This window comes from Hirundo rustica, chromosome 1 (assembly GCF_015227805.2).
Source record: "Hirundo rustica isolate bHirRus1 chromosome 1, bHirRus1.pri.v3, whole genome shotgun sequence".
NCBI classification, from domain to species: Eukaryota; Metazoa; Chordata; class Aves; order Passeriformes; family Hirundinidae; genus Hirundo; species Hirundo rustica.
This window is the reverse complement of record NC_053450.1, coordinates 34563055-34578104: the sequence shown is the minus strand read 5'-3', so window position 1 is coordinate 34578104 and position 15050 is coordinate 34563055. Positions and strand designations below refer to the sequence as shown.

The following is a 15050-nucleotide window of genomic DNA, read 5'->3' as shown; positions in this document are numbered from 1 at the left end:
CAAATTAAACAGGTCCTTAAATTTAGTCTCATGTTCTCTAGTTTGTTACTTTAACTAGAGCCATTAGGTAAGAAAGAATTCAAAGTCGCTCATCAGTAGTCCACATTTCTTACGGAAAGAATTTCTAATTGTTGCTGTAAAAAACCATCTTTCTCACAGAACCTTGATCCCAACAGGTCGATTCAATCGTCAATCTTTTGAAAGGACCAGCTGTGATGAGGGCCTTTGAGCAGACAAAGTACTTTACACCAGGTCGAGGCCTCCAAGGTAACACTTAATTCTAGCTATGAGAACGAAAAGATAGCGTGAAGGGTACATGGAAGTGGCTGTCCACTCCTTGAGTTGGTGTTAAAGAACTGATTTTGCTTAATCTTGGTAAGTTCTGCAATAACTGGTTGTTGAAGTTCATGTTAAATGGATGTCCATTCTTTGTTGAAAGCTGGCTCCTTATGTTTTATTGCATAATGTAGGAAAAATTTCCAATTAAATTAAATTGTAGACTCTGAACTGACTGTCATATTGCTGAGGTTCTTGCAGCAAGAAAGCAGGTTTTTTTACATTGCAGGTATTTTTAATACTTTTTTGTCACAATTACTGAAGCCATTCATGATCTGTTTTATTACTAATACCAGATTTTTTTTATTATTTTTGTCATTACATTATGTTTGAAGTTGATTTATAAGTAATTTATAAATAGTCACAGCAATATTTATGCCAAATACATACTTAAGTATTACTGATTGCTTAAAAAGAAATATCCTGTATGTAAATTCAGGCACTACTAGAACTTGTTGCTTAAGTCTAAGGATATAAATAAGCATCTGGTGGTAGTTGTGGGAAATGGATTTGTAGAGAATTCTCAAAGCCTGACAGAAGGCTCACATAGTATGTATCTGTATGCAAACTTTGAGATAAAAAATGCTGACATAGAAATACCGTGGAATAGGACAGACATTGTTGAGAGAGAAGTGGTGCTAGAAACAAGTTTCAGAGGATGGCCTTGCAAATAAGACTAGATACTTCAGAGAAATAGAACTATGAAAGGTATATTGTAGTAGAATCCATGACAGATATTTTTAGATGATTGGTTTAAAAGTATTAGCAGCATTGTGTGGCAAAAGCTGGTAGGCCAAAAACGCTTATAATGTATTGTAATTAGGAAATCATTGGCTTCTGATTGTGATGGCGTGAACTTTAACACCTGTATTGCCTCACCCTTCACATGAGACTGAAAATGGAATAAAAGTTTAAAAAATGCCCCTCAGTTGCCTCATCTCTGGGTCAGAAAAGGGCATAATCTGACAGGTGATGAAAAATAGAAAGGACTTCTTTCAGCAGACTGAGTTAAAAAAAAAAAAAGAAGTTCTATGGGAAACTGAATGTTTTATAAATAGCAATAGTAGGATATATTGACTATGTGTTTTTTAGCAAAGAATACTGGCTTTAGGTGGCCAGACGGGTTTTTTTTACCCCAATTATGAAGTTTTACAAAGCCTGAATTACTACCTGCTAAATGACTTTGCATGGAAGAGCATATAACTTCCTTTTTTTCTTTTGTTTCCTTTTTTTGGTGGGTTTTCTGTTTGTTTGTTTTTGTTGTTGGTTTGGGTGGGTGTTGTGTTTGTTTGTTTGTTTGTTTTCCCTGATAAGTAATTTTGGTTTAATTTAATTTTCTGATTGAAACAATTTTGCCTCTGAAAGTTCTGAGATCCCACTTACCATGCTCATTCTGTGTTATGTACCTGCTTCAGAAAGAATCATGTTTGGGGATCCTGCTCACTCTCCCCTTAGACTTAAGCAGGGAGCTTAGAAGACTCTTAGACCTGTCACCGTAGCTTTGACTAGAGTTAAAGAAGTTGCCAACTCCTAGAGCAGTGAAAACATTTAGGGAAAAACAAAGTCTTACTGTGACATTCTCAGAAGGCTTAAGCAGAAAAATACTATTTTCATCCTTGCTTAGAGTTTCAGCAAGAAATGGAACCAAAGCTCAACTGCCCAAAGAGGCTACGACTCCACATCAAGCAAGACCCTTGGAACCTCCCCAGCAGCGTCCGGAGCCTTGCCCAGAATATCAGAAAATTTGTTGAAGGTTAGTAATGACAACATGATCACAAATAAACACTTCATTTCATACAGAAGAAAGGGAAAGGGGGAGATACAACTGCTTTCTGCTGCTTCTAGGCAAGCTTTGTGGAACACTGTGTAGTCTATGGATAGGTTGTATTCTTAATAACAAGGTTAGTGGAGTTTAGCTGTCTTGTACTTATCCTGTTAGGTTTAAATGCTGAAGAGAAAATAGTCTTCTGACAAGTGAAAACAAAGGAACCATTCGTTGGATGTGGTAGGTTTTTCAGTTGCTACTGAAGTCCAGTGGGCTTGACTGATTTGTCACGGAACTTCATGGGACTGATACACCAAAATGAGGCTCTTATTGAAATTCAACTTTTTTTAACTGCAAGCTTTTGTCCTGTACCTTGGTCTTCTCTGTGCTTTTCTGGAGTCATTATTTCTCCTGCTGCAAAGCCATGGTTTTAATTTAATCCATCCGGATTGATGGATGGACTCCTCTTTCTCTGCCTCACTAACGCCACTGTACAGAAGTTACCAAGTACTCTGCTCCACTTCATCACCAAGTGACAATGTGAGCTGAGGTTTTAGGTTTTCTCCCCTATCTTCATAAGAAAGTAACTGGCCTTTTCCCTCCAGAATATCTTGCCTGTAATTCCTGCTTTGTTTCCTGTTCTGCTTGATAAAGAAACAGAAATAAAGCGTAAGAATATTCTTATAAAAATACCTCTGCTAGCACTCTATGTGGGAACAGAAACTTAGGACTAGCTTTAAATTTTTTGTGTGTGTGTGTTTAGCTTCTTCTGTGTGTGGGCTAGTTGTTACGGTGTCCCTTAAGCTGTTAAATATCAGACCAATGGGAAAGAACTTTGTGATAACTTTTATTATTATAAACTTTCAAAAACCAACCTGCCAAACCAAACAAACTGTTCGCTCTCTGACTTGGCATTTCTCATTTGAGATACATCATATTTTCAGACTCTGGGCAAGGAAATGATAAAAACAACCACATAAATGTCTCCTTTTTGAAGTCACTCAGAGTGAGCTGACTCTCCAATACTAAGAAAACCCCTTTTATTTTAATGGTGGCTGTCACTGAGTGCAAAATCTTATAGTTTTGAATCCCTTTTTTTTTCTACAAGTCTTTCTTCAGTTTAAACAAAATTATTTTCAAGTATTAATCAGGGTTTCTTTCAAAGTTGAGGAGGAATGGAAATGGGTTGTGGGCAGTCCTTCCTTACTCCCTTTCAGAAGCTAAGCTTACCAGGCCATTTTCACGTAGCTTGTTTGCCCATGAATAGAATTAGTAGACCTAACCCATTGTAATGTGGGTCATATACCCTCAATACTGAGCCGAGATTATTCAAAATTTTGTGGGAGAGTTCATCAAAGTCCAAATGACTTGCTGCCTCTTTGTAGTATAAAAATTATTTTTTACTATACTCAGCTCAGTACTGAGACACAACTAGCAGCTGGATTTAACTGAAATCAGATGAACGAGGAGCAGGATTAATAATGTTTTTAACAGCTAAATTTTCCCTTTGTATCTTCATTGCTTGGTTTACTTCCTTCCTGTCTTGCCATCATACATTGTGTTCACAGCTGGTCTGGATACCTAGGAGAACCACCAGTACTGCCCTGAGCTATTTATGGCTGAAAACCTAACACATGGTACAGAGTCATCTCCCCATTTGCCCTCTTATTCGCCTGATTTAGAAAAAAACCCAAAAGGTGTCACCCAGTATGTTTAGTTGGGATTATCAGAACAAGTTGAACAATGTCTTGGGATTTTAGAAGAATCTTCCTGCTTGTTTTTGAGTAAAAGGCAATATTTTAGTAATTGAGGAAAGCAGATGTATTTTTCTCTTCTAAGAGGAAGTAGTCAAAGAAGACCACGGATACAACTTCACTCACTGTGGGCAAAAAAAAAAGTAATTAAAACAACCAGTTGTTATAAACATACTTAACCATCGTTACTCAATACTGAAGTAAGGATGAATACAATAAATTCATCTCCTTATTGAATGAAAACTGACTTACTTTTCTTTTAATAAAAGTATCACAGGATATTGTAATTTTTTATTCATAAAAAATGTTGCATTGCAGAATGTATTAGATTAGATTGATTAGTGTAATAAAGTAGGAGACATGGGAGCCTCACAAAAATGAAACATTTTAAGTCCTAGATACTAAGATTCCTTTTGTTTACTTTGTTTAATAGAATGCCTTGAGATGGTTGCCCTGGTCTGTCAGTTTTCTGTTTATTAGTGCTATAGTTGGGAGAACTATATATTAAAAAAAAAAAAAAAAAAAAAAAAAATTAGGAAAAAAAAACCAGGAAAAATGCAAACAAACCTTCCTTGACAGAAAAATTAAAATATGGATAATCTAGTTGCTAGAATTGAAGAGTTCTCTGAAGCAATATGCAGATTCTAGGAAGATTTATCTGGAGCTAAGTAGCTAAAGAAAAGAATGAAGTTGTTTCTTGGATTGACTGGACCTAATAAATTGTTAAACCAATAAAACTAAAGATAAGTTGTTGGCACAGGCACATCTTTGAAGGGGAAGTACTCAATTTTGGTGGAGAGGGCAGTGGTCAGGGCACAAATTGGACAGCCACCAAACAGAGGAAGAATAACGTAGGTGCATGATGGTGAATCTGTGTGAGATATCTAACATAAGAATCGTAAAGCACGGGAGGAAAAGACTGGAGCGGTAACCAGGAAAATGAACAAGACTGATGGAAAGAAAGGGACTCAACAACAGAAGGGTGTAAACAAAATGAAGGGAAGGAAGTGTTTCTGTAATTGCTTTTTCCTACAGACAAAATTGGTAAGGTTTTTGATCAAAAGAAGAGTTGTTTTCGAGCAAGCCAGGTTTCTAGCCAGCTAGTCATGTAACTACATGAGGAAATGAAGCTGTTTTTCTAGCACTGTAACTTCAAGTTTAAACAGGAAATACAATGCAATTGAGAAAGTTAGCATTTATTTTAAATTAGGAGTGAGGTGTGATGGAGACTTTCAGTTATTGAAGGTATAAAAAAAGTATGTCAATTTAAATCATAAACCATGCAATGCAAAATCTGTCTTTTTGAAATATTTTCAGGTGTCAAAACCAAAATAAAACTGAAATCTAGCCTTTCCTGGCGAAGATCAGAATAACAGAATAATGTAGGTTTTTTAAAATAAAGTACAAAAGAATATTTAAAAATAAAAGAAGGCATCTTGCATTAAGAATCAGAATCTAAGAGAAACTTCTAGGGAGTTATTCCTTTCCATACAACATGTAGCAAAGAAGGAGTGACAACTTCCATAGCATTTGGTATTTGTTGAAAAACAAATGATTGACATCCAGGGCTCACTTCTGACCCCAGGTAAGTAGGCAAATAATCTAAAAATACTCTTTTGCCTGTGGTTATATTTTGAGGCACAGAAGACTTACAGCAGTGATAAAAGAGAGTTTCAGTGTCCTGTGATTTCCCCATAAGCAGGAAATCGTTATTTATAGATACCTCAAATTCTTTTGGACTCAGAGATCCAAGAAATCTTATCTAAAACAAGCTGCAAGTAATAGCCTCAATGTATCTCAGTTATTCAGATAAAAGCTGTATTTCCCTACACCATATTTTCATTTACTAAGTTATGTTCAGACTCCAAGACGCCAGGTTATTAATCTCCGTAAGGTGTTGTGGGTTTTGGTGGTTTGTGGGGTTTTTTTGTTTTTTTTTTTCTGGAAGACAGAAGGCTAAGGCAAAGACCTAGAACCAGGAATTTTCAGGAATAACTAGTAATTTTTAATGTTTGGGTGTCTGTATTTGAGATACTGTGGCGGTAACAGTGTAGGGGGAAGCACATTACCGAATTACCTTATTGTCCATGTAGCCAGTTTCAGCCCTGCTTGTGCACTGAACAGGGCTTTGAATAGGACTGCAGAGAAACTTGGGTGTGTGAAAGAAGGTTTGGAAAGATGTGAAAGCGTGTGAAGTAATGTGTTTCTCCAAGAAGTACCTGTAGGACAACTGATGTGCTGAAAGTTTGGCACTCTCTAAGGTTATGGCGGATTTTAACCATCCTATTTCTTGCAGCACTGATTAACGTATTTAAATTTGTGCTCTGGTACATAAAGTGCACTTCCTTCAGCCTGTCTGCAGCCTTTGAAAAGCAGCCCTCTCCAAGGAAAAGCAAAGGTGGGGAGGGTGAAGTGTAAAGAGAGATAAACCCACATTTTTGCCAGTGTAAATTAAGTTTTGGGGTTTTTTTAAAAATTTGTACTTTTTTACTTCATAGATCGTTAAGTGAAAAGACAGTTTTGAAGCAAAATAAAATCCTGAAGGCTGGAAGTAAAGTGAAAATGCTGTTGTATTTTTCCTAAATGCTTTGGTATACATTAAAATGGGGGTGATTTGAGATTTTGGGGTATGAACAAAAGAGTACGAGAGAAGGTGAAGAAAGAATTAGGGTAATGTGGGAATCTATGAAAACTGGTCTTCAAACTGGTTTTCAAAGTTTTGGGTCTGGAATTTTTCATGTATGGACTTGTTCTGGCCAGCTATACATGTACTCTGAGATAGCAGCTGCCCTTTCATGTGTCTTTCTCAGTGATGGTGCTTTTGATTATTATCAATTTTTATCAAGCCATATGTACAATTAAGTGAAGTGGAGATTCTTTACTGTTTTGTAGGTGTGCATTGCCTAGAAAGAAGCTGGTATGAAATAAGAAACTGTAAAGAATTTGGTATGAAATAAGAAACTGTAAATGCAATATTATGTTGATGAAAACACTTTACAATTACCTCAAAATATTTTCTTTTTTTCTTTAAGAGGTGAAGGCACGAATACTCTTGGCACTTCTAGAATATACAGGTAATTTTGCTTGTTTTGGGAGGGAGGGAAGTGAATGTGGATGGCTTGAAATAATTTTTTCCTTGTGAACAGAAGTACTGTGTTTACATTAAGGGGGGAAATCTCAGATATGATAAAACCTGATAATCAGCAACTTCATCCCACTGTTTGGAGTAAGGATTCCTGAAGAACGTAATTTCAGATATTTTTAACAAACACTGCACATTCTTTTTTTTTTTTCTTCTTTTAATGCAAAATACCATATCTGGTCATTTACTCTAGATCTTGGCAGATAAAGTAAGTGCTAAACACTCAGCTTTTGCAGTGTCTCATCCGTCTTTCTTCTCTGGGCGTTTTCTTATTTGCTGTTTTTCTTTTCATTCCCATCTGTTTCTAGATTTATATTGCTATTTAACCCATGCCTTTCTTTTTATCTCTTTCTAGAGAATATTTAAGTTCCTCCTTTCTGGAAGGACTCTGATTATTCTCTGTATTAATTCTACTATCATGCCATACAGAATACAGCTTAAAATACACCAAAATAGGGATGTGTGTCCGCAAAATTAATGTCACTGAATCAGTTACATGAAAAAATAATACCTATGGCACAAGTTTCCCTACAGTTTCTAAGTGCCTATGTGTTCAAGTAGGCAGTCCAATTTCACTGTAAATGCTCATTATTTTGACCATTTTACAGCACTATATGAATGCATTATTGAATTATTTTTGTTACGGCACTCAAGAACAATTTTATAAAGGGGATTATAATCTTTGTTGTCAGATTTCTTCAAAATATTAGAAAAGTTTTTAGTAATTCCTCATTTATCCTAAAAGAAGAAGTGAGTTGAGAAAATGTCCTAGACTTAATTTTTTAAAAGCAGTTTTCCCTATTTACGTTGTTTTATAAATTGCTAAACTCTCTAGTTCATTTTGTATAAAAATATTTTTGTAGGACCCAAAAGTGCTCTTGTATTCAATATCTGATGTTCAAGTAGTATTAAGTGAGATTTAGAAATGTGTTTGAGACACAGAAGGGCTGCTTCAGAAGCAGGAAATGCAGAGGAAGTCAGCTGCTGTTAGAGAGAAAGAGATAAAATTCAGCAAAGTGAGGAAACAAAGTGCGTTGGGCTCAACTCCTGAGCACTGCTGTAACATTGGAAAGTTTTTTGACAATGGAGAAGCCAGTGGGATTTTTGAAGCTGGAGATGTAGGTAGTTTTTAGAAAGGAAAATTCTCTCTGTTCCGGATTTGCACAATTTGAGAGAGACATAGAGGCTGATATGAACAATTAAAAAAAAAAAAAAAAAAAGCATTGAGTTGCAGTGCGTAAACAGTAGTGCTTTGACCATTTATGGAAAATATTCCCAAGGTTCTGAGAAACTGTCAAATAAAATGGAAATGATAGCAAAAGAGTGTTCACTGTTATTAATAGCTGAGGAAAAGCCTGAGGAAGATCTCAGAGGAAAATAGACAGAATGAGGTTACTTTGAGAAATGTTTGGAGTCCTAAAAAGCACATTTTTAAATTTGGTACTTATTTTGTGAGTACCGAGTAATTTCTGCTGATTTATCCAGTCATCAGAATTCTTGTCAGCTCCATAGAAAAGTTGGAAAAGGACCTAAACCTCTTAGAGGCAGAGCAATCTAGTAGCAAAGACAAATATTTTAGGCTTTGGAAAGACCTCTGTTATCACTTGATCTGCTTCTCTTGCTCTGAGGAAGATTAAGCCCACCTGTACCATTGTGATTGATGTTTGCCTAACAGCTTATAATGATAAAATTACTTGAAGACCTTCAGAAAAGAGGACAAGAAGGAAGCGCTGAATATTTATCATCACAGTTTTGTTCTTTATTGAGGATATGTTTCCGTTTCTAATTCTTTAGACCTTTTGCTAATCTAATACCTGTGCCCTTCAGAATAAATTGGTAGGTTAGCTAGTCCCTAATTTAAATCAGCTGCTAACGTTCCATAGCTGTCTACCTACTGACCTGTTCTGGACTTTCCTGGCACCATAAATCTCTGCTGTTTCCGGGATATGTGATGATGCTGTGTACTTGTTTTATAGATCCACATTCATATAAATTTCATTTGGATAGATTGGGTTCTGGTAGCAATACTGTGTTTTCCAGCGGACAGTCTTCATCTGCCCCTCCCAGCTGGTAGCTTTCGAGTCGACCAGATGATGCAGTCATGTTTAGAGCTTCTGACTGTCCTTGCTTTCTGGTGGAAAGTAAATGTTTGTGGGCCCAGCTTGATCTCACATTGCAGCAAAGAGATCTGACTTGCCTCCATTGTCCTGTGACATCAAAAGTACATAGAATTTACGGCAGTAAGCACATTACATTAAAATCTATGAGAGAAACGTACATTGTTTATGAAGAAATACTTTAAATTCCAGATTTTAAATACACTCATATGCAATTTTAGAATTATAACACAATATTTTAATGAGGAAAATGGCTAATTGGGTCATGGAGTACTATTAACTAGGGATAACATTAGGCTGTAAACTTGAAATTTGCTTGCCATTAAAATGACATGCTTTTTAGAAAAAGAACAAGGATTCCAGCCTAGTTTCTTTGCTGTTAACTAATCTGCTTAATTTTGCTTTTCCTCTTTTGGCTTTTACACGTCACAGATAGCGAGATACAACTGAGGCGAGACATGGTCTTCTGTCAGAGCCTGGTGGCCACAGTCTGCGCGTTTTCAGAGCAGCTGATGGTGGCCTTAAATCAGATGTTTGACAGCAACAAAGAGTATGAAATGGAGACCCTGGAGGCCAGCAGAAGGTGGTTGGAACAGATAGCCAGTGCAGGTCTCCTCCTTCATTTCCAGTCCCTGCTCTCTCCAAACCTGGTAAGACTCCTCATGTGTCATGCTTGGTTGGAGCCCCTTTTTGCTCCCTGAGCCTGGGACAGGGTTAAATAATCTCAGATGTAAATCTGATTTTCTGTGTCCCTTGTGCTTATCTTGGTATTTAGCTACCTGCTGTTTGGAAAAGGTACAATTCAGATAATTACAGATTTGGGAAACAGACTTTGGTTATGATATGGGAAATAAGTTTTCCACAAATTCTGTTTGCTTTGAGTTAGCAGATGGTGAGTTTATCCTTGACTCCCCGCTGCTGTTGTAGCTCTTCCCTGGGACTGAATGTAGTATTAGGTGGTAAGCAGAACTTCATTTTGCAATAAGCAATAATACAAGATGAATAAAATACCCAGTTTAGGTAATTTTATCACCCTTTCCCCTAAAAAAACTACAGGTGTATAGTAGTTGAAGAAGTAAACATGCTGGTCTGCTTTGCTGCTGTCGTATGGAAAATCCTTGTAGCCTGTCAGAGTAATTGGAAATTGTCTGTTTCTTCACAAGGCTTGGCAAAGAGCCATGGCTTAAGAAACAAAAATGGGACATGGCTTTGTGGTCCCTTAATCCTCAGTTATCCAAAGTGCTTCTTGAGCTATTTAAGATGCTTCTCACACTAGACTGGTTCCTGCTAACCAGCAGAACTGTGAAACAGTCTGCATAGCCTGCTCTGTGATAGTCTTCTCTACCTCTGGAGCTGCTCACTAAAAATAAAACTCCATGTAAATAACAGATGATGTTCTTACTATCAAAGATGTTCTCTCCCCTCCTTGTCTGCCTCAGCAGCAAGTTGCTGACAAGTTGACATAAGAAACTTTAGAAGCAGAAGAAACCAATACAAATAAAGATATTTCTAAATCACAGTCATAAAGTCTTAGTCTATGCTACTGTTGGAGATCACTGACTTAAGCCAGTGTGACCAACTACCTCACAGGCTGTTGTGGTACTTGGGTGTGCATGGGTGTGTGTAGCTTACCAACAGTCAGGGCCTCAGAGAAACAGGGAAACTCTTTATCCACTTGAGGAACATGTGAAGAAGGTGCTGTTTGGGAAGCTCAGACTTGTGTCTTGAGTGCTGGATGCTTTTTTGACAAGGTGTAGCACCAACAGGTGGTGCAATATTTAGAGTTCAAGAGTAAATTCCATTGGTGCCTGTCTAATGTTTTTCCACGTGCTTTGTTGTTACCACAAAACAACTGTTGTCTTTACGGCTCTGAATAATGATAGTTTTTCTTTCAAGATTGCAGTGGTTTCCTTTGTAGGGAAAATGTGTGCTACTCAGCTATTTTCACCTAATCAGATATCAGCAGTATGCATTGTCCAATTGAAAATAAAGTTCAGTCTTTTCTGCCTAACAGTTCTTAACCAAGGGAAATGTATTTAAAGGCTGCTTTTTCAATACTTTCTCAGCACTATTTGGCTTACAAATGATCCGTGTTATTTTAAACAAGGGTATTTGAAGGAAATTACGTTCATTATGGCCCAAGTTCAGTAAAGAATGAGCAGTTGTGCAAGTGTTTCCCACGCTGCTCTATGGTATTCAGACTGTTCTGCTGACAAAATCACTCTGTCCATAGACTTCATAAATTGAACCAGAAGACAAGATATTTCTAGCAGATTTGCTTTTTCATAAGCACAAGGGGGAATGCTATTTCACTATATAGAGCAGGGAAAATCATGTTGGTTTTTTTTTTTCTTCTGTTCTATCATTCTGTAAACTATAATTTATTGTCAGTTTATGGGCAGCTATTTATTATTCTTTGCCATCCTACTGTTTCAGTTCTTAGAGGGGGAAAATGCATGCCTCAGATTTCCTTTTGGCTCTTGCTAATCTGAAGAACCAGGAGAGGGCTGTATAAGGAATAGAATTACTTCAAGTGATTATTGATTCAAGCTATAATTGTTCTGCATAGTTAACTCAAGATAACCATAATTGTAGATTACTATTTTCCTTTTTAAAGGTTTGGTTAAATGTCTTGAGAAATTCTGGATCTCTTTAACTATCTCTATAGCTCAGGGGGTTGCAGAGTGAACTACAGGTGCAAATCAGAATATTGGCACGTCTGTGTACTTGATTTGTGCCTACAGTTTTGTAGGTGGAGTGCAAATCATCCTAAGCTGTAATTTCTCTGAGCTTCTGGTTCAATTGTTGGTGCTTAGAGTGGACACAGTAAACTCTTATATGCTGTTCATGAGTGAATTCCTAAAGTTACGGAAATTTTAAAAGAATATTCCTAAATAAATACAAAGTTTTCACACTTCCCTTCTATTGCTTTACAAAACAGACCTGGTGGCAAGACAAGATGTTAAAATCTGATGTTGTACAGAATAATGACAGAATGATTTGATTAGAAGACATGATATGAAATAATGATAGTTAAAAATTACCTATTGATTTACTGTATGATGTGATAACATTAATATTAATAATCTTGAACTGGTAATAAATGCCAATAGAAACAAAGATATTTACCTCATCTAGGAGTTAAATAGGTTTCACTGCAGCAGTGAAATGTTGTGCAACCCTCTGTAGTTAATTTTATGTCCTGCTCTCTTATGTTATTTCTGGTAGGGAAAACATCTGGCTGAAATGACCTTTCCAATTTTTATTTTGCTTTTTTTAGGCTGATGAACAAGCTATGCTAGAAGATACATTGGTTGCATTGTTTGACTTGGAAAAAGTTACTTTCTACTTCAGACAATCAGAGCCAGAACCACTAGTCGCAAGTGAGTAATTGATATCTGGGTTTTTCTGGTTTTGTAACATTTTTTGTTCCTAGAACATCACCTCCCACAGGGAATCTTATGTAACTTGGAATTTTGAAGAATAAGTAGATGTATAGCTCTGCTGATATTCCTAGATGTACTGAAATGCAGCTATCATTGGTTACAATGCAGAATCATTATCTGGCAATGTCAGTAACCTTGGGGGCAAAATTGTTTGCTTAGCTAAACTTTCCATTGGGAGTATATGACTGCATCAGGAAAGTCCCTGGAAGACCCACCTCTTGCTGAAGAAACATGTAAAAATAGCTTTGAAGGTCTTGGTAGGGAAATGCAACCGATACGAGATGAAGAAGCATAAACCACATTTCATTTTGTTGTGTGAAAAATAGATAACTCTTTGAAGAGTTCCTTGAAAGGACAGGGCAGGCACTGTTAGGATCACTTTAAATTGGGCAAGAAGTTTCTCTGAGACTTGCTACTGCAGACGATCAGGGCCCTGAACCCTTCCTCACGAAACTTGCCCAAGTCAGCAGGAAAGGACTGTCTTTGCAGTCTGCTGTTCATACACTTTGCTCATTTTCAGCCATTCCTTTATTAATATACGTTCAGCCAGGAGATATTTTCCTGCAGTGAACTTTGTTTAGTGAGCAGAAAGGCCTCATTTTCCCTCTGTCTCATAAGTCCCCTGGGAAGGGAGGAAAGCATGTCTGCTTCACATCAAGCCCTTCTGAAACAATTCCTTTGCTGGATTAGGACCACACTGGAGAGAACTTCTGCAATAACCAAAACCAGAAGACACAAAGCTGCTCCACAAAGCTGCCTGTGCTCTGGAGAATTCAGTAGCCCAGGGCTGCTAGTCAGGTAGGATTTAGCCTGTGTAGGACCATAGTTATTTTGGTTTGATTCAGGTAAGGCCCCTGCTCAGAGTGTTTTAAGAAGAAGCCCTGCTAAACCAGGTAACAACATGGAAATGCAGTTCCAGGACGGCCTCCTGATGGGGAGTTAATGCTATATCTATGTCATGAGCTGTTCATATTGCAGACTTGCTAAAATACTCCAGTTCAAATATTGAAATCAGGCAAGAAATGTAAATAATGGAAGGACAGGAAAAGAATTTGAAGACACGCAGCCTTAAAATTTAAAAGGAAAAGTTTTGAAAGCACGTGAAAGAAGTGAATGGGATGACAAGAAGTACAGGGAAAGCGACGGAAGCTTGCCCAATTAACCTTCATTGAAATCTGTCTGTGCTAACAAATAGAAACTCCATGTGTTCAAGGATTGTAATGAATTCTGTATTTTCTTTTGGTTTAAATGCTGCCCCCACAGTCACTCTGACTATGCTTACCGTAGTCAAGAACCAGCAATTTTTTTTTTTTCCCCAGTTATGATTCTGCATAATCAATAAGAGAAAAGAAGTCTCTTTCTTATAAGTAGTGAAAAATGTTCCTTTGTAATTGTTACCATTTAGGTACAATGTGATTTATGCGCATAGTAAGAAAAGCTTTATGTAATAATAATACTAATGAAAGTCACTATGTTTTGTTGTTACTGTTTTCAACTTGGAGACTTAACAGTGTTTAATGAAAAATAATGAATATTGTGTCTGCAGTGATTTTTTTAAATCTAACTGCATGAATTTTGTGTGCAACAGTTTCTGGAAAAAAAAGTGTCATTGCTTACAATGAAATTGTAACACTGACTGTATTTTTAGATGTACCAATCACATACCAAGCAGAAGGAAGCCGGCAAACATTGAAGGTTTACTTCTACCTTGATGGTTACCATTTTGAACAGCTTCCTCAAAGGCTGAAGAATGGAGGAGGATTTAAAATCCACCCAGTACTTTTTTCACAAGGTAACTTGAGGTTAAATTCATGCTGCCCTGCTTTTTTTCACATAATACCTAACTCTCTTTAAACTCCCACTTATTTACTCTGATTTGAGTCCCCTGTAGCCATAAGGGTACAATGCTTATATTTAGATATTGTTTAATGTGAACATTTATTGAGGACTTGGAATTAAAATTTAAATTGAAGAAATTCTGATGCCTGTAATTAAAAATAGAGGCATGGTTATACATTTCTAAATTTATGTCAGTTACATGATTCCAAACACAAAGAGTGAATCTTCATTTATCATTATCATTATGTTCTTTTTAGCCATTAATGGACAACAGTCAGACCATGAAACTTGTCCTTAAAAGTGTTTTGCTCTTCCAAAGCTATCATAATCTTTTCCCATTACTTCATGTTTGAGGACTAAATTATTGTTATTCCCCTGAGAATTCTGTCTCCTCAAAATATTATGAAGAGTTAAATGGCATTTTCTGGCTTACGTAGTTATTGCTCTGCAAATATTACAAAGTGAGGAATGGTGGCGCTGATGTTCAGACTGTTCATAAATTACAGGCAGCCTGCATTAGCTGCAGTGTCATTACAGTCATCAGGAGCGTGAAGTTTGCTTCACTGAAATGGTGAATGTGAGCTGCTGATTGCCTTGAGCTGCCTTTGATTTCACAGGGAGCTGAAAATACTCCATACCTTGTGAAAGGCT

General features: G+C 36.9%; 1 protein-coding gene across 3 annotated transcripts in view; it reads left to right on the top strand.

The window, feature by feature from the left end:
• PREX2 (phosphatidylinositol-3,4,5-trisphosphate dependent Rac exchange factor 2) overlaps positions 1–15050 on the top strand; it is a 177466-nt gene that overhangs the window by 113887 nt on the left and 48529 nt on the right. For all 3 annotated transcript variants that reach the window (XM_040058544.2, XM_040058553.2, XM_040058562.2), the window contains exons 30-35: positions 177–267; positions 1961–2089; positions 6888–6929; positions 9547–9764; positions 12395–12497; positions 14209–14352. In XM_040058544.2, coding sequence (XP_039914478.1) covers positions 177–267; positions 1961–2089; positions 6888–6929; positions 9547–9764; positions 12395–12497; positions 14209–14352 — 727 coding nt within the window. The remainder of the gene's footprint in view (positions 1–176; positions 268–1960; positions 2090–6887; positions 6930–9546; positions 9765–12394; positions 12498–14208; positions 14353–15050) is intronic.